Source organism: Triturus cristatus, chromosome 4_1 (genome assembly GCF_964204655.1).
Source record: "Triturus cristatus chromosome 4_1, aTriCri1.1, whole genome shotgun sequence".
Classification (NCBI taxonomy): domain Eukaryota; kingdom Metazoa; phylum Chordata; class Amphibia; order Caudata; family Salamandridae; genus Triturus; species Triturus cristatus.
Window position 1 is genome coordinate 1,169,015,285 of NC_140585.1, and position 26,379 is coordinate 1,169,041,663.

Genomic DNA, 26,379 nt, shown 5'->3' on the forward strand with positions numbered 1-26,379 from the left:
TAGGTGAATGCTGTTATGACTAATATAAGTGGTAGGATTGAGAATTCAAATGTAATTGCCGCTGAGGGGGAAAACTCTTCAGCAATAGTACCAGTACCAGTACCAGCAAATGTGAACTCTTCTGATAATTTGTGTAGTATAAGCTGCAAAACAAAAGAACCCCATATACCTAAACCTAGATCGAAACTAAGGATGGGAGAAGGAAACACACAGGGAAACACACAGGGAGTGGTTAAAGATCAAAACACAAAGTATAGAGATGTACCTGAACGTTTGCCCTTGGAAACTACACTGGGCAACCAGAGTAGCAATACCTTAGATGGTTCAATGACAATTAACTTAAAACCTAATACTGATAATTTGAGTCTACCTCCAGCTTCTTGTCCTTACGTATTTATTCTGTCTGGTGTTCCTGTTCCTAAAAGCAACCAGAATGAATCCTGGGTAAACTTACGCAAGAAGACGGTGGATTGGTTATTAAAACATAAAAGATTTCGCCCCTCTGACATGGAAGAGGTTATTATGGTTCGCAGAGTTGGGTGGGTAGGCCAATCCCCCAAGAATATTGAGGGTGACTGTGTGGTGGTTAATTTCCGCAGGCCACAGACAGTTTATCGTTTACTAAGTTTAAACGAACAAACTTTTAGTCAAACCACTAGTATCTGTGCCTTGCCGTTAAGTTATTCTTATAAACAACCAGCTAGGGATGGTGGGTATGATGGTGTTCCTTCTTTTTTACAAAATAGGTTTCAGGTTCTCTCAAACTTAGATACTCAAGCCTGACAATCAGTCATAGTAGAAAGAGAATTACAGCTCCCTAATAATCTTCAAGTTACTATATCACTCCTTGCTTTAGATGACTATATTACCCCATCCAACAATAAGATAAACTCAGATGTATGTACCCTGAGTAAGAGTTTAGAAGATCCACAAGGTATAGTAAAGTTCAAAGAGACACGAAATACGCCATTGGTGCCCGGACTTAGTGAAAAGGTGGTAACATCTGAATTCAATCTGACCCAGCACAAAAACGCAATTATCCTCTCTGATTTGGTTATTGAATCCCATGTAGTTCATGAGACATGAATAGAATCGTATACTGTCGTGAATTTAGGAATGGGGGAAAGGAGCTAATGGATATACGGCTCACGTCATGGAATATTGCGGGGCTAAAAAGGAATTTGCAGGATGCAGAATAGCAGGAGTACATAGATCAGAGTGATATATTCTTCTTCCAAGAGACATGGGCTCTAGAAACCCCCCACAAGCTTGGGTATAGAACCTATAGCGTTAATGCTATTCCTTCAGTTAGAGGTAGGCACTCAGGTGGCCTTGTTATATGGGTAAAAATCTCCGTCGGTATTGATATAACCCAGTTGGACTTCCCATCACAAGATATAATTGGTGTGAAGATTTGTGCATGGGATAAAACTGAAATATATCTAATAAATATATATAACAGACCAAGACCGTCCAACAAGGAATCTATGGTGATAGACCAGCTCGACCGCTTTTCAACGACAATTGATTCAAGGGCGATGATAATAGTGGGAGGAGATTTAAATTGCAAATTTGAGGCCGTGGTGGGTCTTGAAACAATCTTTGAAGATGAAGACATGGCAAATAATATTCCCTTCTTAGAGAGTAGTCTGTTAGTATCTTGTTCAGTTGCAGCAGCTCGAATTATGAGATTGGTGGCAGGCCATGGACTTAGAGCTTATAATGGACTATTACCCTCAGATAGTCCAAACGTTCCAACATTCAATAGGGGTAACTACAAGAGTTGTATTGACTACATTATAACATCAATTGGATTCTGGCTGAATGTAAAAGATTTAGTAGTCAACGCTAGAATTGATAGCGATCATTACCCCCTGCACCTGACACTAGCAGTGGATATATACAAAATCACTCCAGGGAACAATGAGGATATAAATAATACTCTTTTCAATGAGCCATTAGTAAGTAACAATCGTAGAGCGCTAAAATGGCCAGTTATAGTGGGGAATATTGAGGCTATGACGCAAATATATGTTATGTTTAATCACGTTATCGCCCCATATATTGATTTGCCTGCAATAGAGTTCCCTGTATCAATTGTACATCAAGCACTGGTAGAAGCGTTAAAACCCATTTTTAGTAAAATCCCCAAAGTAGGTGGAGGGAAAACTGAAACAAGTAGTTTGGTAAATCCCTGGTATAACAAGGAGTGCCGTGAAGCAAAAAAAAGAGCTTATACTGGCAGCAAAAAATAACAATGTTATGGCCTTAAGGGAAAAAAGGACTAATTACAAGAGACTACTGGTACAATCTAAGAAACGTTGGGACGAAAACATCTGGTTGGAATTAATTAGTGCAGCAAAAAGTAGAGACCATATTGGATTCTGGCGGTTGATAGCAAAAGATAATAAAACTGGAAGATGCCGTAAAGACCTATTTTTGGCTGCAAACACATGGGTTAACCACTTTTCCCGTCTTTACTCTGTATCCACAATTGAAATAACATATGATCAGCAAGATTATGTACATGATTCTAGAACAGCATGTTTGCATTTTAGTTTGGAGGATACATTGGCAGCAATTGATGCAGTGAAACCAAGGAAAGCGCCAGGCCCGACAAGATACCAGGAGATTTACTGAGACACGATAAAACAATCTGGGGCCCTTACATTAATCTTCTTTGCAATTCAATAGCAGCTGGTGCACCTATCCCCGAATCTCGGAAGGGGGCGGAAATTACTACTATTTTTAAAAAGGGTAATCGTTATGATCCCTCAAATTATCGACCGATCAGCCTAATTGATATTTTACAAAAAAAAATTGCAAGGCAAATTTTAACAAAACTAAACTGGATTGAGGATAATTGCATTCTTTCTTAATTACACGCTGGATTTCGAACCAGAACCAGCACAATCAACCAGGTTTTTAGATTTCTTTGTAGAACCTGGAAATATACGATTTTAAAAAAAGGTCACTTGTATATTGCCTTTGTCGACCTGAAGACCGCATTTGACATTATTATCCGAAAGTTACTATGGAAATCATTACAACATCAAGAGGTACCAAGCGAGTTCCTTGTGCAAATAATATGGTTGCACGAGGACAACTATGCAAAGGTCAGATGGGGTCCGAGTGGCGAACTTACAGAGGCAATACCAGTAAAAAGAGGTGTGAGGCAAGGATGTGTGCTGGCTCCCACCCTATTCGCATTATATGTGAATGATATCCCAGAATATCTAGTGGGTTGCGCACACAATTCACCAAGGTTAGGAGGGGGGCCAGTACCAGCTCTTTTATTCGCAGACGATACTATACTAATATCTCAAACTCCAAAGGGTCTACAATGTTTATTAAATACCTTTTGTGCATACTGCGATACCAAGGGCCTAGAAATTAATCCTAGCAAAACTAAATATATGGCAATAAACCCACATAGATCTTTTAAAAAGAATGTTTTGGTTAAAAGGCAAAAACTGAAATATGTGCATAATTTTAATTATTTAGGTATAACTAGATACTAAAATGACCTAGAGACCGCAACTGGAGAAAAGCAAGGCTGGCTTGCTTCAAAACTCCCTACCGATAGTTGAAAAAGATGGGAGTAGCACTTCTAGAGCAGTGTCCCCGGCTCTGGAGGTTTTTAAATATAAGGTACAATCAGCAACCATGTATGGGGCTGAATTATGGGGCCCGTCAAGCAAGAATACCTTTGCGGCAGGTGAAAATACGGTTTTTAGAAAGTTACTGTGCCTTCCAGTGCGTACACCATAAAATCCCCCTTGTTATGGACCTAAACATTAAACGTACAGATCATCAAGCTATACTGAGACCACTATTGTTTTGGGTGCGATTGTATGCCACACCAGAACTTGTACAATATAAAGATGGCTTAAAGGAAATATTAAAATTTGATCATAGTATGAACCTCCAGTGGTTTAAGCATGTTTTCCATTGGTTCAGCAAATTGGGGTTGCAATACTTTTGGGATGAACCATCAAACTTGATACTGGCTTCTAAAAAGCTATTAAAGTCCACTTTCTGGATATATATACAAAATAGTGTGTCCCACAATTCTAAAATTGGCACACTAACCACCCAATTTTTATTAATGAAACCAGTAGCGAGTTTTGAGTTATTTTTGGATGAAGTGCAGCCACAGTTAGCAAAATCAATATACTTGAAATTCCAATATGGTATTCTACAATCAAACTTCAATACATTGAAATGAGTCAGTAACTCTGGGGAGGAGAACAGTGAGTGCTGCGCATTATGCCAACCTGACATTTTGGAAGACGATTTACATATATTATTCTTCTGCCCTGTTTACAACAAACCCAGGAAGAAATGAATTAAACCAATATGTAGAAACATGGGTATTAGGGCTTGTCGGTAGGCAGAAAGGATATTGAAAACTGATAGTTCCCAAAAAAAATTTTCAGTGTTGGTAGGTATTTGTTTAATGTTGGCATAATAAGAGCAAAAGTAGGCTTGAAATTTTAAATGATTTTAAATGATTACGTATATATGTATCTGAAAATATGCCTTTATATAGTAATGCACTTGCACTTTAAAAATTGAAAGACTACAAGGGTTAAATAGCTAGTTGTTCTATTGCACTTAAAAAAAATATATAAAAAAAATATATATACATATTTGCACTCTTTTATGGAACATTAACCTGGAGGTTATATAAAAGGAATGATTGTATAGAAAACTATACCTTATTGCATCCTAAAGGAGTCAGCACTTTATCAGAATAGATCCCTTCTGGGAAATGTTACTGATAGGAAATATAGATAGCTACTTATAGTGCTTGGTTACAATAGGGTTAATTGATTGATTATGTTATTCCTCAAATATTTTCAGATATTAATCACGCCTAAGTTTTAATGTATATATCTATATTTATATATTTTAAATTAGTTCAAAGGATGACCAGTCATTACTTTAATTTGATAAAGAGTTTACCTGCTCTTGCACATTGTTAAAAGTGGAGCCTCTTTGGTGTAAATGTATCTGACTGTACTTTTTAAAAATTGCAATGTGATTACTTTGTGTATCTTTTATGGTTTAAACTAAAACCGAAATAAAGAATAATGAATGAACGAAGCTTACACTTACATGCCCACACCTTTATTATAAGGCACCCTGCCTTCTGGGCTCAGGAGGCCTTCCTTAAGGTTGACTAACATATATTAAAAGCAGTGTATTGACTTTGCCACACATCGTGAGGGCAAATTCGAATGAAACAGTTTACACTGTTGCTGCAGTCTGCAATGACAGGCCTGCTGTCAGGAGTTTATTTGGGTAACTCAGGGTGGCACAAACAGTGCTGCAAGCCCTGGGGACCCCTTTACCACCCAAGCTCTAGGTACCACTGGTACTAAATACTGGGGACTAATAAGGGAGGTAAAGTCCTTGTCAATTGGGGTAGCCACATTGGACATAAGTGCGTCTACAGCAGAGGGTGTACTATGAAGTGCATCATGGAGTGAAGGGCTGAGTTGGGGATGTCTGGAGAAGGGCATCCCCTGGAGGTGAAGTGGTGTAATTGCACCGAAATGGATTTACTATTGGTGATTTCTTTTTAGGTGGACTGAAAGTCACATGTGTAAAGTGAAGTACCTGTGTATGGTGATGTTAAGCTAAATGGAGTTATGTTGCTGGACCTTCCTGCTAGGGGGTCTGGCTGTATTTACTCAATCCCATGCTTTTACCTGTGATTCCTTTTAAAGTGAAGAGGCGCACTGCAGGAGAAGTGTAGTTGCCAGGAGTACTTCTTTTGAAGGGACTGTAAGTCACATGTGTAAGGTGATGTTAAGCTAAATGGAGTTATGTTGCTGGAGCTTCCTGCTAGGGGGTCTGGCTGTATTTACGTAATCCCATGCTTTTACCTGTGATTCCTTTTAAAGTGAAGAGGCGCACTGCAGGAGAAGTGTAGTTGCCAGGAGTACTTCTTTTGAAGGGACTGTAAGTCACATGTGTAAGGAGATGTCATAAGCCAAGTGGGGCTATGTTGCCAGACAGTCCTGCTAGGGTGTCTGGCTGTATATGCGCAATCCTGTGATTTCATCTGTGATGCCCTTAGGGGCTGTAATTGCAATGCATTCAAATGATCAACCAAGGTGATGAGTACTGTCATTCTAAAGTGTGCGTAAACATGGATTCTTGATGCTGCGCTTAGGTGAAGACCCCAGACTGCTAGCCCTTAAGATATAGAGGTGCACACTTTATGGTCAGTAGGAGATGCTCAGTCAGGGTCATGTGTCACCAAGGCAGGTTTACCCCTTTTTAATGCTTGTTGAGGTAATGGGGTGGTGCCAATGCGCAGGGCCCTCGCTCCAGGTTATGTTCAACTAACTGCATTTGGGGCAAGTTGATGTGCATACATGGGAGTGGTGGTACTAGACCCCACCACCCCTGCGGGAGGGGTGGAGATGTTATGCAATGTCACAAAGTAATTCCAACAGCTTATGTATATTTGTAAATTGGTGCATAGTATTGAGTGGTGTGTGTGTTTAATAAATGTACTCTTACTTTTATAAAGCAAAGTACAGACTGGACAATCAATTATTGAGTGTTATTTTTGTGCACCTGCAAATCGCGATAACTAGCCCACACCACCTCCCTTGAGTAAGCCTCAGACTGCTCTGCAACGCTACCCTCTGAGAGTCAGGTGCTACAATTGGGTGTTTGGTTCCCAGTGAAGGACAACTGTAGTCATGTTATTTGTGCAGGCCTCACAGATGCTGCCTCGTTTTCCAACAACTCTATTTTACAAACTCAGAATGACGATGTATGTGAAATAATTTCCACTATTATTCACCCCGACCAAGCTGCCCAAGGTATTCAGAATACTTTTCTAGAATTTTACGTTCTACAAAGCTTTTCCAAGCACAGTGGCAAATGGCTGCAGATTTTTCTTACATGCAATTATAGCTTTTGCAGTGTTTTTCTATGTAAAACGCCACTGCAAAGCAAAGGAATACCAATGGCCTCGTTTAGATTTGGGTGGTAATAGGACATCCGGCCCATCCACCCAGCTTTCACTCCTCCTGCTTCCTTTAGACCATGTAATCACAGCTTTGTATTAACAGGTTTTACAGATGGTAATTCATGACAGCCAATATTCCTATTAGAAGGTTTTTATTGCAAAGGTTGTTATGCTGGCATTTGGAGACAAGGGGTGGGCAGATCTTGTGGAGTTTAACCACTAGGAATTCTGTGGAGTTACCTAAAAACTCTGCGAGATTCTGCAAAGCTCTAGGAGCGGTAGTAGAGCGGTGGAATTCCGGTCTGTTGCACTGCTCGTGCTGATTTTTAGTGCTGGGAGCATGTCGTGCACTGTAAAATCAACACAAACTGCATCATGCAGTGCGCCAGAGCGTGTTGCTTTATTCTGCTGCTCAAGCCGATATTCTCCTCGAGTGGCAACATTCACAACACAAGCTGCAACTTTCTCAGTGTGAGCAGTAGTGACCTGTCGCGACCGTCCGCTTTGAGAAATCTTGCCGGTAGGCGGCCTAGCGCTTGTTTTTTCCCACTCACGCTTGCCAAACGAGCCGCGTGCGAAAAAAACTGCATGGTTTTTGCCAAAATCAGTGCTCCAAGCAGAGCTCAGAGTGGACAAAACTCTGCAAACTCTGCTGGCGGAGCGGTGTTTACCGCTTACCCCTATTGGAGACTCTCCCTTTGCACTGTTCAGATGTAAATGGCCAGTTATATTTTATCTCTTATTAAGAGCTGCAAAAGATGACAGCTGGCCCTGCTCTTTATTTAATCCTGCTTGGTGGTTTGGCTTTGAAAAAGGAAAAGTACGCTGGCCACTCTATCCGGTCACTATCACCTGGCACACGGACAGGCATAGTGCAGGTTCATCAAAAGTACTTTGTGCATATAGGAAGTGAAATATACTTGTGGCCTGTGACTCATAGCCTAGACCATGCCAGCTGCTTTGCGGCGCGCCAACCATATTCCAAATCAGGTGCTGTCTGCTATCTGAAAAGTACATTTTATGCGGAACCACTTTCTTACGAGTTAATTAAGGATGTATGTAATATAAATTTGCACAAAAGTCCAACTTTTCACGTATTAGTATAAACCAAAAAAATTACAATCTTCCTGAAGTTGCTAAATTGTCTACAGAATTTTACAAAGTTTCCAGAAAAAACAATCTTCACAACATTCTAAGGGGCTTATTTACAAGCCCCTTGCGTCACCCATACGTCACTTTTCCCATGTTAAAAATGACGCAAAAGCGGCCCAAGAGGCTTGTAAATACGCCCCTAAGACTGTTCTGCAGTCCCAACAGCATAGAATTCCTTCAGTGAACTCCGCATAAGATGCTCTCCTCCCACAAATTAAGTTTGAAAATATTAGGAAAAACACAACGGGCCTCATTTATGAAAAGTGACGCATCACTGCGTGAAAACAGTGATGCCCCACTTTTCACTGCGCCCTCCCTGCGACTCCAGTGATGCGTCATATTTACAGTATGACGCATCATGTCGCAAGGAGTCACAGATACGTCAGTATTTCTGACGTATCTGTAGGCGCAAAAGTGACGCATCGCTGGAGTGTGTCACAAAAGTGACGCAACTCCAGCAATGTGTCCTTTCACATGGGGCAAGCCCCATGTGAAAGGGCCTGCGTCAGTCTTACGCCTGCTGTGAGGCAGGCGCAAGAAATTGACGCATTTGCACCCTAGAAGTGGCGCAGTGAAATCTCGTAGATTTCACTGCGTCACTTCTACGACCCTTTTTTGCGTCAAAACGCCCCCCCTTGCATACATTATACCTGGCGCAGGTATAATGTGGCGCAGGGGTTTACAAAGTGACGCATCTACCTAGATGCGTCACTTTGTAAATATGGCGCAACATGGCGCATGTTTTATGCCACTGGTGCGTCACAAAAAGTGACGCACCGGCGGCGCAAAAGTGACACAGGGGCTCATAAATGAGCCCCAACATTTTTATTTGTAGAACTGTCACTCTACTCAGGAGCATAATTTTCTTACAGAAACAAATCCAGCCCACATCGGAGCACTCCGGTGGGAAGTCTTTCGGGTCTGCTCTATGTACCACTGAACAAGGGCCGTCTCACCTCGTAGACATGGGGCAGAGAGGAGAATCTATAAATACCTTACATCCCCTATCTGCAGTTATTGATACAGAAGAGAGAGAAGAAAATGGCCATTCTGGGTTTTAAGTAAGCTCAGAGAGTCCTGACCTTCACGGCTGCTTATATGAGATGTACCTGTTTTCCTCACAAATGCATACCGCCGTCCCAGCCATTGTTACAGGGTTGACTGAGTTTTTAGAAGAGGTGCTGGGCCTCACAATGTATGTGTCAGAGCCTTTATACTTTTACTTTTATAAACAATCGTATTACAAACCTATGATGCAGATTGCTAATAAACTCTAATTCATATCAGTCAAAAGGCCCGAGTTGCTGAAAGATGAAACATCTAAAACGACTTTTAAATATTAGCAGGGATGGTATTCGCTTCCCCAAATGACATCCTGACCACAAGGAGGCACAGACACCTCCCACCTAAAAGTGGGTTGGCTACAGACATGCCAGTGAAGCACGCTGTGTCTTTTACTCACGTCTGCCTGGTTTCACTTCCCCCTTGGCCCGCCTCAAAGTTTCGGTTCTCGGCTCCTGGAAAGAGTTTCCTCGGTTTCGCCCCTCAGCTCCAGCTACAAGAACGTCTTGATAAATGTTGCTGTAGCTGTCATCGTCATTGGTACCTGAATGAGAATAATAGAGTTACTCCTCACAAAGTGATAGGAGAGGGCGTGCAATGTTTCTATTGCATGATTCTCATTTTTTTAGTCATGAGTGTCCAACATAGGCCCAGGTAGACAGATCAGTTTTTCGCTTTCAGGCTATGTACATATGTGACATTTACATGTATAGAATCTCAATGGAAATTAACAATATGTTTACTGGCACCGCCTGAGCAAGGATGCTTCAAGACTAGGCCTGGGCCAAAATTCCGTTCCGTTCGCGGAAATTGCGATAATTTGGCCTTTTCGCGTTCCGCGGAAAGCGCAAAAATGTCAACATTTCCGCATTCCGCAGTTTAGCGATAATTTGTTTTTTGCTCGCGCTGTAAAATATTACATTCTCGCGTGCGCGCGATCGCCTTACCTGAATCCCGCGTTCGCCAACAAGTTTTCCCGATCCGGTCGCGTTCTCCACGAGATGTTGGATTGTTGGTAGCCATTTGCGCTGCCTCGCGACAGTTCGCGCCCGCAGTAACGTCATGCGTCACGCGATCACGTCTTTCTTCTCGCGATCATGCACCGCGAGACAAGTGAAAACAAGATGGCCGCGCCCGCGAGCAACCGCATGGGTAAGTTGGCGAGCCGCGACCACGCAGAAAATACCGCAAACGGGCGGGAAGAAAACTTCCGCATCTTCGCGATATTTCCGCGTGTTTGCGGAGATTTTTAACATTTTTGCGATAATTTGCGAAAGTGAATTTCGCAAATTCCGCCCACCCCTATTTAAGACCACTATGGCTGTAGACCACAATTACTTGAAAGATGGTTCAAGCTACTGTGGTCTACAGCTGGTAGGATTGTGTTCAGCAGCAACAAGTGGAGGTTTTTGGGTCAGTTCATGTAAAGTTTATAGCTAAAAGAGAATGAAGACACATTTTCCAAGAAGAGATTTCCATCTATGTATCAAAATGAAAGAGAGCTGAGTTTGAAGTCAACAAAAGCATAGTGGGTGTTATAAATCATGTTCGTGAACCATAAGGTCTGGGTGAAGTACATTGGTACCATAGGTCAAGAGTGTGGCCACAGGAACAGTTAGGATGGATGTATGACGTTACAACGCATGCTATTACAACGCATACCTTTACAACGCATTTTTTACAACGCACAATCCATTACAACGCATGACATTACAACGCAGGACACTACAACGCATTTTTAAAAACTTTCTTTACAACGCATATCCATTACAACGCATACTACCTTTACAACGCATACCATTACAACGCATAATATTAAATTACATTTAAGGTAAGTATTAGATAGTATAGGGTTAAAAATTACTAATCTAACTCCAGGGGGTGCAACAGTAGGGTAAGTGTTGGATAGTATAGGGTTAAAAATTACTATTCTAACTCCAGGGGGTGCAACAGTAGGGTAAATGTTGGATAGTATAGGGGTAAAAATTACTATTCTAACTCCAGGGGGTGCAACAGTAGGGTAAGTGTTGGATAGTATAGGGGTAAAAATTACTATTCTAACTCCAGGGGGTGCAACAGTAGGGTAAGTGTTGGATAGTATAGGGGTAAAAATTACTATTCTAACTCCAGGGGGTGCAACAGTAGGGTAAGTGTTGGATAGTATAGGGGTAAAAATTACTATTCTAACTCCAAGGGGTGCAACAGTAGGGTAAGTGTTGGATAGTATAGGGGTAAAAATTACTATTCTAACTCCAGGGGGTGCAACAGTAGGGTAAGTGTTGGATAGTATAGGGGTAAAAATTACTATTCTAACTCCAGGGGGTGCAACAGTAGGGTAAGTGTTGGATAGTATAGGGGTAAAAATTACTATTCTAACTCCAGGGGGTGCAACAGTAGGGAAAGTGTTGGATAGTATAGGGGTAAAAATTACTATTCTAACTCCAGGGGGTGCAACAGTAGGGTAAGTGTTGGATAGTATAGGGGTAAAAATTACTATTCTAACTCCAGGGGGTGCAACAGTAGGGTAAGTGTTGGATAGTATAGGGGTAAAAATTACTATTCTAACTCCAGGGGGTGCAACAGTAGGGTAAGTGTTGGATAGTATAGGGGTAAAAATTACTATTCTAACTCCAGGAGGTGCAACAGTAGGGAAAGTGTTGGATAGTATAGGGGTAAAAATTACTATTCTAACTCCAGGGGGTGCAACAGTAGGGTAAGTGTTGGATAGTATAGGGGTAAAAATTACTATTCTAACTCCAGGGGGTGCAACAGTAGGGTAAGTGTTGGATAGTATATTACTATATTATGCGTTGTAATGGTATGCGTTGTAATGGTTGTATGCGTTGTAATGGAATGCGTTGTAAAGGTAGTTTTTAAAAATGCGTTGTAGTGTCCTGCGTTGTAATGTCATGCGTTGTAATGGATTGTGCGTTGTAAAAAATGCGTTGTAAGTGTAGTGCGTTGTAAAAGTTGCGTTGTAAAGGTTGTTCCCCGTTAGGATAGATTGTGAGCTCAACAAGCTTTAGTTGTTTTGTTCCTAGGTGGCGGTGCTGGTCATGGGATCAGGAAGTCTGGACAATGTGGTCAACAAGGCTGGTTTTATCTGTTCTTTTATGACACCTTGGAATAGCAATATAATATGTTGTAAGAACTTGTCTATCTTAGTTTAAAATATGTTGCTAGTGTGCAGAAGGACTGTGCCCTGCTGGGTATCCTCAGTGTTGATTTGATAAGTTGATTCACATCTAGGCTTAGGTTGAGGCATAAACTGTAGGGATTGATTGTTTCTCTGGATGTGCTTTCCAGATGTTTTCCTCTATTTAAGTAATTCTGATCTATTTCTCCTCCGTTTATCTAACTTTGTCCAGGTATGGTGCTCACAGGTACGTCTTTACATATGTTCTCCATATTGTCTTCTCTTCAGAAATGTCTTAAAAATCTACTTCATCAATCACGACAAAATTCTAAGAAAACTGGAAAACAGGATGGGTTTATCTGGCACAGTCCTTCAATGGTTCAAATTCTTCCTGCAAAACAGAACACAATTGTTCATGGTGAACAAAAATCTCTCTCTCCTCACTGAACCTTCTAGGAGTACCACAAGGCTCCACCCTATCACCCACCCTATTCAACCTATATGTCGAACCACTAACTGAACTACTTCAGCAAGCGAACATTGCCTACCATATATACGCGGACGACACTCAACTTTACATCAAGATCTCCTCCATTGAAGACAAAAAAAAAATGAACCTGGCACTCGAAAAGACCATCCACTGGCTAACGACCAACTTCCTCAAGCTAAACTCGCAAAAGACAGAATTCCTTCTAACCTCCTCCCCCAATAACTCCCTGGAGACAAAGAAATGGACCAAGTTGATCACTGCTCTGAATTGCACTCCAACCTTGGTGGACTCCACCAAATCACATGGAATAACACTGGATAAAAAGCTTAACTTGCAAACACACATCAACTTGATAACTAAAAATGCACGCTTTCACCTCATTTGCCTTAAAAAAATGAAACGGCTCATCGAAAACCCGGACCTCAAAAAAGCAGTGCAGTCCTTACTCATCTCAAGGCTGGAATATGGATGCACCACCCTTGCGGGGCTTCCCAAAATCTCAACCCCCCCTCTAAAAGCCTGTCTCAATGCCGCAGCAAGACTCTTAACAGGATCTAGAAATTTGACCACATATCACCACACCTGAAAGCACTCAACTGGCTACCTTATGAGACTCGAATCCACCTAAAAATGCCATACATCACTCACAAAGCACTTCACCACAATACGCCCCAGTACCTATCCCAAAAACTTACCCTATCTGGAGGACTCAGACATTCTAGGAGCGTCGATAACCTACTCCTGAAACCCTCACGTTTCAGCAAGAAAAAAACATTGAACCAAGCATTCACAGGAGCAGCACCAAGAATATGGAACTCACTCCCGCCTTACATCAGAAAAATCTCCTCTACTCTTCTGTTCAAAAGAGAAGCAAAATCATTCCTGATATGCAAATTCCTCCGGTAAACTCCCACAGGAACCACTCCAGCTCTACATCCTTATACCTGCCTCCTTTCCCCCTCCAAGGACTCCCTCGCACCTATTACCCGTTGCTCAGATTATCTTTGTCGCCTATGCCCCTCCGTTCTGACAAAACATGTTGATATTATGTACTGCCTTATCTTGATACTTGTTTTTATTCATTCTGTTTACTCTTTGAAAAGCGCTCTGATACCCTACCCTGGGTCTGGTCCGCTCTATAGAAAACTCTAAAAACAAATAAATAAACATATGTCCACCAGTTTGTCTTGTTCTCTAATTGCATCTCTTATGTTGTCTTCTCTGTCTATTTTATCTATGTTGTCTTCCTCTTGAAATATGTTATCCACATCTATTACTTTTCTGGATAGATCCATCAGGTAGTCTTTTTCCCTGGCTACACCCTCCATGTCTTCTTACCTAGATATGTCCTCTCTTATTAAATGACCTCCATATCATTTTCCTCTTTTTTTGTATGTGTCTAGCACGTCTACTTCTTCGCTAGATTTGTTCTTCAGATCTTCATCTTCTACAGCAACGTCCTGAATATATTGTTTCTGATTTGCTAGGCTGGTGTGCATTTAGATCTACTCTATCATTTGTAAAGCAAAAACGGTTTTCTAGATGTTTTCTTTTCTAAATAGGTGTCCAAATTTCCCTTTTTCCTTGAGAGAATGCTAATAGAGATCTTTTAACATAGATGAGATGTGCTTGTACATAACAGCACCTTATATTTGCCTGCTAAATGCAGAGCAACTTTTGCGCAGTGCAGTTCTCACAAGTTCGCATCTGTATGCTGTGATGGAACGACGCATATGTGAGCATTTTGTGACCCAGCAATGCACATGTGGATGTGCTACGCCTAAACAACGCATGTAGGTATATACCACAACTGTGTGCAAGTTAACTTGTTTAAACTGAACAATGTGCATATCAATACGCTGTCACTGATAATTTACACGTGAATGACAAGGTCTCACAGAAAGATGTACATGAACACTGTCTCTGAACAATAGATGTGTGATTTACCTCCACCAAAAAACATGAACGTCTGGGGCTGTTTCCTTCCCATCAGCAAAGCCATGCTATTCTTCACCATCACCATATTTTCTAGCTCATCTACCTGACAATATCTTCAAAGTCAACCCACCCATTTCAAAGATACCTATGAACTTCCCCTTACTCTCTGAAGATTGGGCAAATCACTTCTATGTTAGAAAGCATTCCCTTTGTCCCTTCTGACTGGAATACGGTTAGGGTTCTCATTGGAGAAGACGTTGCTAATACATGAAATACTGCCATTGTCAAAGAATACCTGCTTGCTGGCTGTCAATTTAGCAGATAAACCACTAGCTGGATGATATACTACAAACATTAGATAAAGAAGGCTCCAACTTATTTGAACTTCTTGCTCTGCTGGAGGATCTCGACACGGTTGACCATACCAGGTGGATTCAAACTTTTTTAGACTTTACCTTGGCTTTTGTAGTCTGCTCTTGAGCTGTTTTTCATCCTTTCTCATCAACAGACACCAGGTTGAGAAGACTTGAGATTAAAGCTCACAAGAAAATGTAATTTCTTATGGTGTTCTCCGAGCTCTATTTTAGCTCCTGCCATGTTCAATCGGTTCTTGGAGCCACTGAGTCTGGCCATTGAGAACAAAGGCTTATCTGTACACCAAGTATCGAAAGATACACAAATAAACCTAACAACATCAACACCATGACTGTCTGTAGATGCCTGGATATGCTAGACACATGGAAGTTGGTTTTTTTTTTGGGCCCAACCTGTAAAAACGGATTTCCTCCTCTTTACACTATCCTATAAAAATAATTTCGACCTCTCCCTACTAACTTTGCTGAAGCTAGAAGGCTTCTCTTCTACAATATCTTCCTTTGTGAAAACCCTCAGCTTTGCTCTTCATTCGTCACCTACTCTTTTTTTTTTTTATCAAATTCTGTTTATTAAACTTAAAACAGTGGTCATGTTATACACATAAATGCTTCGTACATTTCAATAATAGAGTTCCTGTAAAGGCATTGGCATAAAACAGTCGCCATGGCGTTCATATTTACAGTACATGCAATGCATTTTACACCATACAGTGGTCATCCACGGATGAGATAGAAGGGGGTTCGCACAGCTCTCCCCGATGAACATTCCATTTAGTCCAGATTGCTATCCATTTCTTAGGACATCCCCGAGCTACATAGACTGTTTTCTCCTTCACCATAAACCAATCGATGTCCTCTTTCCATTTCTTTAATGTTGGTGGTGCGGCAGTCCCCCCATAATTGCACTATATCACGCTTCGCGATCATTTGCCCAAGTTCGTCACAGACTCTTATACCACAAATCAACAGAGTGGTCAAGTCTGTCAACGTCTATTTGCATTTCTCAAAAAACATCAAACACTTCTTCAGGTCATGTTACTTTTGAAGGAAGTATGATAGAGTCAATGAAGTCTTCTAGGAAGTCACCATCATATCTAATGTGGGATAATCCAGTAGTTTGGTTAACAGCTCGCATGCCATAAGTAACATTTGATCCGTGCGAGAAGACAGCGGTTTGGTTCATGGCTCTCGTGTCATAAGAAGCATTTGATCCTTTAAGCTTTCTGAAGAGGTACACTTGAACATTTGCCTATCTATAGGTTGATCCACATGTAGATTTAGTTCGAGGACTAAGTCTAGGCAAACATTTGAGATTTAGAATAAAAGTTCAATGTTTTGGTAAAGCACCGAAGAAAGGATTTCAACCCATTCATTGATGCTGATAATGGCTGATTTGGGATGTAGGGTCAGGTTTTAAATTTGATGTGCAGATTTCGGCTATTTCGATTACAGATTTGCCAATGAGTGTGTTAAAATGACCTGTATCTTTAAATAATATGTTTTTCAAGTTTATCCAGGTCTGAGGGTCTCCTCCATCGAAATATTCAGATTTAACATACATTTGCAGAGGTTGAGATCTGTGAGGCACACTACAGGATACATGTCTGAAAAAAGGGTAGAGCTGAGAAGGCATTTAGAATAGCTAAATATATGACATCATCAAGGAAGGAATGTTGGCCTGTGATGTCAGAGGAGAGGGATGGCAGGCATACAACTCAATCTCTCAAGTGCCAACAGGTTTCCATCTTTCTTTCCCTCGCCCACTTACCTCACCGCTCCTCTGCACCATTTCCCTATTCCCTTAACTATTTATCCTTCTCTCTTTTCACACTGTTTGTAACCCTCATATTTCATTCATCTATTTTAGTATAAAGGTCTGCAACCGCAGTCCATAGATTAATGGACCACACAACTTTTCTAGGACAATATGAAACACATCATTTGTATTATAAAATCCACACCTACAAAAACGTTGAAAAAATAATCTTTTCTATATTTTGACTAGTATGGAAGATCTTTATTTCCTTAATTCAGGGAGTAGCAATGCGAGGCTGAACTCTGAAAGGCACTTTTTATTTTTAGGTGTCATGGCAACGTTTTTCTATTGGACTCTGCCTTATCTCACTCTTCTACCCGCAGAGCTTAATTTGGAAAATAATGAGTGCCGATGCCCACAGCTCTGCTCAGAAGCCCGCGGCCGGTGCAAATAAATGTCTCGCGCCAAATACCAAAGCTCTGTAGTGTTAAATCCACCTCATTCCTCTTTAATGCACTACCAGACACTCCCTGCCCCTTCATCTCACTCTTGCAGGTTCCTGCTTTCACCCTGCATGTCTCTTTTTCCGTCTTTCTCTTCCTCCTTCTCACACCATTGTGTGCTTTTCCCTCTCTTCTTCTCTGCCAATATCTGATGCAGAAAAATAAGTGCCGGTCCCTAAACATTCGTGCTGGTGGCCACCACCAGCTCAAATTAAGTTCTGTCTACCCTCCTACTTTAGATTACGTTTTTAAATTTGTGATTACAACATGGCTTTCCTAAACTTGCTAGCCACACTCCCAATCCAGCACTTTTTACCACTATCCCTCTTTTTATGCCCCTACAATAGTCTGTCACTCCACAGATCGCAGCTTGCGTAATGAAGATAATCTCAAAAGTTCATATCTGTATGATGTCACTGAACAACGCATATGTGAGCATTGTGTGACCCAAGAATGCACATGTGCATTTGCGGTCACTAAACAATGCATATGTGAATATACCTCAACTGTATGCAAGTTAACTTGTTTAAACTGAACAATGCACATATGAATATGCTGTCACATATAATTTACATGTGAATGACAAGGTGTCACAGAAAAATGTACATGAACACTGTCTCTGAACAATAGACGTGTGTGCTTACCTCCACCAAAAAAACATGAACTTCTGGGGCTGTTTCCTTCCTATCAGCAGAGACAAGCTATCCTCCTTCACAAACAGATTTCCTAGAAATCTACCAACCCATTTCAAAGATACCTATGAAGTTCCCATTACTCTCTGAAGATTGGACAAATCACTTCTATGCTAGAAAGCATTATCTTTGTCACTTCTGACTGGTATCTGGTTAGGTTTCTCATTGGAGAAGACATTGCTAATATATAATATACTGGCATTGTCTAAACATCTGCTTGCTTGCTGTCAATTTAGCAAATAAACCACTAGCTGGATGATACACTACAAATATAAGCCAAAGAAGGCTCCAACTTATTCGAACTTCTTGCTCTGCTGGAGGATCTCGACACGGTTGACCATACCAGGTGGATTCGAACTTTAGGCTTTTTATTGGCTTTTGTGGTCAGCTGCCCGTGAGATGGTTTTCATCCTTTCTCATCAACAGACAACAGTTTGAGAAGACGAGAATAAAGCTCACAAGAGAATGCAATTTATTATGGTGTCCCAAGGGCTCTATTTTAGCTCCTGCCATTTTCAGCGAGGGCGAGGGGAGGCAATGAGTTTGATGGTACAAGGCACCCTTCATGACGTAACTTCCTGTCGTGACGTCAGCGTCCCCCCACTTCTGTTTTTTAGGATTTGTGCCCTCGCTGGTCCATTAAAATGTGAATAGGGTGTTACCGAGTAATGAACGCGAGAACTTGATGTAACAGACCCAGGTACATAAAGAATGCGTATGTAAACATGTTGTCGCAGCCACACGCACATTGAAAGAGGCAGTCACTGAAAAATATGCATGTGAACATGACGTCACTCAACAATGCACATACCAACCTGCTGTCACTGTACAATACCCAAGCAAACATACTGTCAGTGAATGATAACGTACACATGCTGTCACTGAACTATGTCCAAGTGAACATGTTTTCACTGACTAGTGTGCAACACATCAAAACTACAATAATAACACTTCACTTCCACTTTATTTCCAAAGCCCATGCTAACAAACATATTGAAAAACCACCAATTTCTGTCAACAAAAATCTCCACCCTAAGGTGCTGCTGTGACCACTTACAGGCACTTCACGAGTTACCACACGCTGCTTCCCAACCTCCCATTCCGTCGTTCTGAATCTCCCGCCCCTCACCTGCTTGGCCAGCTGCTCCAGTGCTCGTTTCAGAGGGTAGCTGCAGTGTGAGGCAGTTGCTGTACTCTGGAGGCTCCATGACCCAAGAGTGTGCTCTGATCGACTCTCCATGGGATGCACCAGCCGGCCTGGGGGAGGAGCTTCAGAGGAAGCGAAAGAGAGAGGGGGAGATCTGGGAGAGGGAATATGTCCACTCTGCCCATTTCCCCTTTTCGCTAAATTTGTTTCCTGGAGGTGCTGGTTTCTGTTCCTCCATCTCTTTTGGGATAAAATGTATAGATACATTAATACAGATACATTTACGGCAGTTGAATACCCCCAGTTGCCAATGCCGCAGAGTAGTGCATTTTGTCTGCCCATCCCCTTTCTTCCTGGTGGAGGACAACATACCCTACCGAGTCTCCAGCTTTGGTTTTACTCTTAACCTATCGTCTCTCCTATGTTTTGTCTATAATTTTGCCCACACCAGCCCTGTGCCAAGTACCAGGCCTCGCTGGTTTGCAGCTGTAGATTTTGCACTAGCTTCCTGTTGGTCCCAGAGCCCCAAAACCAGACCAGCTGACAAAGCCCCAGACCATCCTTCGTGTGGAGGAGTTTTGCTGACTTACAATTATAAATGCAAAAACAACAGTTGATGGGCAGAATGCAGAACAATGTCATACATTCACCCCAGTACAGCAATCTGGGCCTAAATCCATCGTTTTTTTGCTCACCATGCTATTCCAGTTTGAACCCAGCCATATGCAAATCAGTCTTGAACCTGTGCCTCATGGGAACAGTCCTCCCTGGACTGGAACCAAGCATCCTAGGACCAGTTTCGGGGTTTCACCCCTCTTCAGCCAGGATAGCTTGATTCCAGTGGCATGGAGAGTATGGGACTCACGTCTGGGCATACCCTTCCCACTCGGGGTGACAAATGCAAAAACAACAGTTGATGGACAGAATGCAGAACAATGTCATACATTCACCCCAGTACAGAGATCTGGGCCTAAATCCATTGTTTTTTTACTCACCATGCCATTCCAGTTTGAACCCAGCCATATGCAAATCAGTCTTGACCCTGTGCCTCATGGTAAAAGTCCAGCCCGAACTGCCAAGCCAGCTATCCTGGCTGAAGAGGGGTGAAACCCCGAAACCGGTCCTAGGATGCTTGATTCCGGTCCAGGGAAGACATGGCTTGGCAGTTCAGGCTAGACTGTTCCCATGAGGCACAGGGTCAAGACTGATTTGCATATGGCCATGTCTGAACTGGGGTGGCGTGGTGAGCAAAATAACGATGGATTAAACCCAGATCTGTGACTGGGGGTGAATGTTTTGCCAATGTGAAACATTCCGTCCATCATCTTGTGTGTTTTGCTGTTCGTCCTATGTGGGAAGGGTATGCCCAGACGTGGGTCCCGTGCTCACTAGCCACTGGAGTCAAGCTATCCTGGCTGAAGAGGGGTGAAACCCCGAGACCGGTCCTAAGATGCTTGATTCCAGTCCAGGGAAGACATGGCTTGGCAGTTCGGCCTGGACTGTTCCCATGAGGCACCGGGTCAAGACTGATTTGCATATGGCCATGTCTGAACTGGGGTGGCGTGGTAAGCAAAATAACGATGGATTAAACCCAGATCTGTGACTGGGGGTGAATGTTTTGCCAATGTGCAACATTTCGTCCATCATCTTGTGTGTTTTGCTGTTCGCCCTATGTGGGAAGGGTATGCCCAGACGTGGGTCCCGTGCTTACTACGCCACTGGAGTCAATCTATCCTGGCTGAAGAGGGGTGAAACCCCAAAACTGGTCCTAGGATGCTTGATTCCGGTCCAGGGAAGACATGGCTTGACAGTTCGCGCTGGACTGTTCCCATGAGGCACAGGGTCAAGACTGATTTGCATATGTCCATGTCTGAACTGGGGTGGCGTGGTGAGCCAAATAACGATGGATTAAACCCAGATCTGTGACTGGGGGTGAATGTTTTGCCAATGTGCAACATTCCGTCTATCATCTTGTGTGTTTTGACTTACAAGTATGGCCTCATCTACCTGGGTGCCTGGCCTTGACAGTACCAACAGAAGTGGAGGATGAAACTGCACATATGTTGAGGTGTAGGAGGTCAGACAGTGGGTCACAGTTTCTCACTCAGGCCCTCAGTTATGGGCACAAGTGCTGGACAGAAAATATGCATTAATAAATATGATATCTTGTGCTAGACTACAATCCCCAGAATCCTCAGGTACAGTGGCCATTGTGAGGCTACACCTAAAATACTGCTTTGCATTCCTAGAGAGAAGTTTAATTACGTTGGTTGTTTCAGGGACAATGCACAGCGGAAATTACATGTTAAGCTTTACAACGTGGATGCTGAGAGTAAGGACCAGGGCTCGAGTCGGGGTACCATGCGGGTGGACGGCGTCCCCCCACTTATTTTACCGGGAGCTCGATAACTGGAGCAAATGGAGCCACACATTCATTCTTTGGCCACTCTGGGGCGAGATCGGAGCTCATTCAGAATGCTGCTCACGCGCTGGCTTCTCTGATGCAAGCGCATCTAAGGGGTGAGCGAGGAGAGGCAATGAGTCTGATGGTGCAAGCCACCTTTCATGATGTCAGCGTACACCCACTTCTTTTTTTAGGACTTGTGCACTGGTAAGGATCGAAAGTTCTAATGTAAACAACTGGTAAGGAAACACATATAACAAAAGCTGCAATAATAGTAACACTGGAAGACAGAATGATAAGACGTTTGTTTATCTGCAGCTAGGAATAATGACTATGAAGACAAAAGAATAGTGTGAGAAATTGGGTTGTTGGTTGGCTGTGATGTTAACCCTGCTCAAGCAACAGCCACAATCTCTGTCAGGGTGAACCACTAAAGTCAGCAAATTAACCTGTGCTGAACCCTCTGGTAGCTTGGCATAAAAGCAGTCAGGGTTTACTCAAGAGGAACTGTGCAAAGTTTTTTATGCAGCATCAAGTAGTAATAAAGTGAAAACACAACACAAGAAAAATCCCACACAAAGTTAAAAGAGTACATTTTAATAAATTATTTGACTCTAAAAAGACAAAAATCCAATCAGTAGAACCGTATTCATGAATTTATAAAGTTTATGTTGAAAACTAGCACCTAAAAGATCGAAGCGCCAACCATAGACATCTAGTTGCACGAGCCCGGGGCAAAATTGAAAGTTATGGACTACCATGATGGAGCGCGGATCAGATGCAAGGAGTGTATTGGGCCAGGTGTGCTCTTACCTTCAGACGTAGAAGAAATTTGATGCAAAAATGCCTGAGTATGTGAAGTTTAGCGAGGCAAGGCTGCAGGTGGTGTCCAAGGAGGAAACATTGCCATTGAGGAGCCACTGGACCAAGTCACTGTGACGATTTCTATGTTCGTACTTAGTCTATTTTTGGAAGTCAAAAACCTGAAATGGGGCAAAGCTACAGGCTGTAGCTGATGAGGGTTCCACAATGCCAGATACCCTTTATTGGAGGAGCTGCTGAACTGGATTTGCTGCTGTGGAGAAGAATGTAGCGGGAGCTGCTATGAAGTCAGGCCAACCGGTAATGCACCTTGGGTGAATCGATGAGCAGGTAGGTCCCAGTCACCTCTCGGTTCTCAGAGCAAACCAAGGACTTTTTAGCCAAACATGTTCTAAATCCTAAGTTTTGAGTTTTGATTATTTAGGCACCACTTCCATGCATCCAGGACTACAGAGGCCACTTGGAGGGTCAGGATTCGCCCAGACTTTGTCCAGGGCTAGGTTCAAGATTGTTGGAGCCTTTTCTGTCCTTGAGGTTCTGACCAGGAGGCCAGCCAACTAGCCCTTGGAATCACTCTGGTAGTCCTGGGTTCAGACAGTGGAACAGGGCCGAAGCAGCTGGTAAGGCTACTGAGGGCTCAAGGCATGCTTCAGACAGCAGGGCAGTCCTTCTAGGTGCAGCAAAGCAGTCTTCTGACGTACACAGCAAGGCACAGCATCAGGCAGTCCTTTGAGAGTCCTTTTGTAGTTCCAGAGAGTGAATTGAAGAGTGTGTCTGAGGGTCCTATTTTTATACTTGGTCTCTTCTTTGAAGTAGGAGAATTTTCTAGAGATCTACTTTTGAAGTGCTTGTAATTTCCTGCCCCCTTGCCCTGGCTGGTTCCAGCCTGACGTCAGGCACTATCAGCGAGTGTGAAATCCTTTGTATGACGGTAGGGCGCAGCTTATTAACTTGTAGGTGGGTCTGTGTCCAGCTCCGACCCCCCCCAATCCTGCCAGTGATGGCCCATCTAGGCACACCTAATCCCTTTATTGCATGATGGGGAGGAATATACAAAGACGAACTGCCAACTACACCCAGTCATGTGACCCAGAAACAGGCTGCAGCACCAAATAGTTTGGCCAGGAAAATGTCAACTTTCTAAAAGTTTAACGTATTAAAAGGGGTTGAGTCCTTAAAGGCAGCTAGAATGAGCCTCTCTATTATGTAAAACAACAATATGTTGTAGCTGTCTCTATAAAAAAAAGAACGATTCCAAAAGCAGAGTCCAATAACTTGATTATCGTGGCCCTTGTGCTTATTCACTTATATTCCATTTTTCATTTCGACAAATATTACAGTTCATAACATGTCATAAGCGGGCCACCTTCTTTGTTTTTTACACTCAAAACTGTTATATACGAATAGCATAAACTACTGTGACAAATATTCAAAGAAAAAAGAAAAGAATTCAAAGAAATACAAATACTTGTGACATTTCATGTGTATATTTTTCAAAACAAGAACTTTTTCAACCAGTCATCTAATCATGAATTCAATCAGTGGAGGCAATGAGTCACTTATTCAAAAAGTTGACTCCTGCTCATAATAATTCTTGGGGACTGCTGACTTAATTCAAGTGGGGTTGGGAATCTACCAATATTTCCACTATTTAAAAAAACAAACATTTTATTTATTCACATTTTCATATTAATAACGTTCACAGGATACTGCACATAATCCCTTATACAAGCCTTGTTTACACAAACACATATTCATTAACAAAACTTTAGGACAGTCAATTACATCAGTCATATAATTCAATTGTGAACAGTAATAGTACTGATATCGGATACAATCATTTGAATCCCCAGGGTTGGTCATCAGTTGCAATGTTAAGACCATTTACCCAGCACAATTTGTCACTGGTTCAATTCTATCTTTGGGGGACTGGAATTAATAGTGCCAATGGCCTGCGTATCTAAATTTGTATTGTCTGAATCGTGCGCCCTCAACCACTCCAACATGGGTTTACAGATATATTTGAACCTGGACGTTGCGGGTATGAGTTCCCAGAATAACGAGCGTTGTGTTTGACAGTATGTAATATCTCAAAGCCATACCTTCACCTCAGGGGCTTGCATTCTTCTCCAGTAAATAGCCACTCTGCGTTTGGCGAGCAGTAGCAGCATCGCATGTAGTTTCCAAAGGCCCGCTGGAGTGTCTTTAACGAAACCCAGCAAACCTAGCTGCGGGGTGGGGATAGTTGGTGTATTTATGATTTCGCCGATGATGTGAAAGACCTCTATCAAGTACTTAGCTATAGTGGGGCAATCCCATGCAACACGCACGAATGTTGCAGAGGTCACATTGCATCTCCAACAATTATCTGTGGGCCTCAGACCCATACGGTGTGGCTGGGAGGGAGTGCGATAAAACCTGTGGAGATATTTAAAATGAATTAAGCACAATTTATAGTTAGGGAAAGCATCTTTAATTGGGTACAATAATACTTCCATTGTTCTATTGTGATTTGGGGCTCTAGTTCGGAGTTCCAAAGCGCGAGCGCATTGGGCTCCACTGCCGTGGCAGCGCTTTGCATACTACTGTAAACTTTACATATAGAAAACCTCCCACTTGACCTATATTTGTAATCTGCCAACTAGTTGTGACAAACATAGGAAGTGATACGGATCTGCAGTATCATATGGTAACTATCACCAGACAGTGTCTCCACTCACAGCACACAGTAGGTACAGATAGGGTATGCAAAGTAATTGTGCCCCTCTGCTTGTTTAGACATCAGTGACACATCGGAGAAACCTATATTTTTGAAATCCGAAGTAGTATCCTTCTATCGAAATATCCTCGTAAGGGGTGTTGTGGAGTAACATAGGTCCATCCATTGGAGGACCGACTACGCCCTTATCCTAGAACATCACTAGGTAATTATCAATAGAGTGAGTCCATACCTTTTAGACAAGAGTGTTAGAGAAGCAATAGGTTAAATAATCTCTTCCTCCTTTTAGACTCTTGAAGTCAATAACAGAGGCCTTGGTCTCACGAAACCATAAGCGATGCCCTCACGTCCCAACACTCCGGCTGACTGTTGCATTGAAGTCTCTCTGGACTAGTGCTAACAGGTACTGATACCTCTAGCAAGGGTGTGTGTGATACACAACATCACAAATTTGCCCTCACTTTCTATCTAAATTCACAACACGGGTATCAGATTTGTTTTTTATATGTATTCACAACACACTCTATAGGTGATGGTGGCACAGTGTGTATGCATGTATGACACTCATTGATTCTAAGCATGTCCACTCCATCTACTGAGGCGTATGCATATGGGTCTGGAGAAGCCCACTGGCTTCGCGTTGACAATCCAAGGGGGTCCTTTGAACTCTTCCCTTGACCGCATCTAAAAATACATTAGAGAGTCTATTATTTAGTGGCTCTCTAGGCATTAGTAGTTGCGCCATACGCAGAGCAACAGCATCATTCTTCTCTCTCCTTATGAAGTATGACTATCTGTCTGACTTCAATCAGCACTGGCGATCGTTCTCTGACTGTGTTTTTCCTTGGATTTAAACAGGATTGGAAAGTATTCACATTTTAAGTATATGCATAGAGCAATGATAGATAGCTCTTAGGGTCACTTATATCAAATCTCTTCTGTTGCCCTGTTGTTTTTAGATCCCTAATCTCCACTCATATAAAAACATGAATCATTGGTCATGATGAAGATGGAGATCATCAGTAATTTCCATTGAAACGTATGTCGACCGGATGGTGTGACATCTCAGTCACCAGCACAGCCACTGAGGGTTGATGTATCATCCCTTGTCATTCCACCTGTGTATGCAGTGTTGTACTGAGGTGTGTATGAGTGCATGCAGTATGTGTCAGTGATACGATTGAAGAGTA

At 42.3% G+C, this 26,379-nt stretch overlaps 1 protein-coding gene across 2 annotated transcripts in view; it reads right to left on the reverse strand.

The window, feature by feature from the left end:
• Positions 1 to 19,354, reverse strand: part of LOC146856276 (C-type lectin domain family 4 member G-like) — a 73,874-nt gene extending 54,520 nt beyond the window's left edge. Inside the window, exons 1-2 of one of the 2 annotated variants that reach the window (XM_085654372.1) lie at positions 19,227 to 19,354; positions 9,609 to 9,752 (exon numbers count right to left, since the gene is read on the reverse strand). In XM_085654372.1, coding sequence (XP_085510498.1) covers positions 9,609 to 9,752; positions 19,227 to 19,305 — 223 coding nt within the window. In that variant the 5' untranslated portion in view covers positions 19,306 to 19,354. The remainder of the gene's footprint in view (positions 1 to 9,608; positions 9,753 to 19,226) is intronic. The other variant, XM_085654371.1, reaches the window with a different exon arrangement.
• Between the last annotated feature and the right edge of the window lie 7,025 nt (positions 19,355 to 26,379).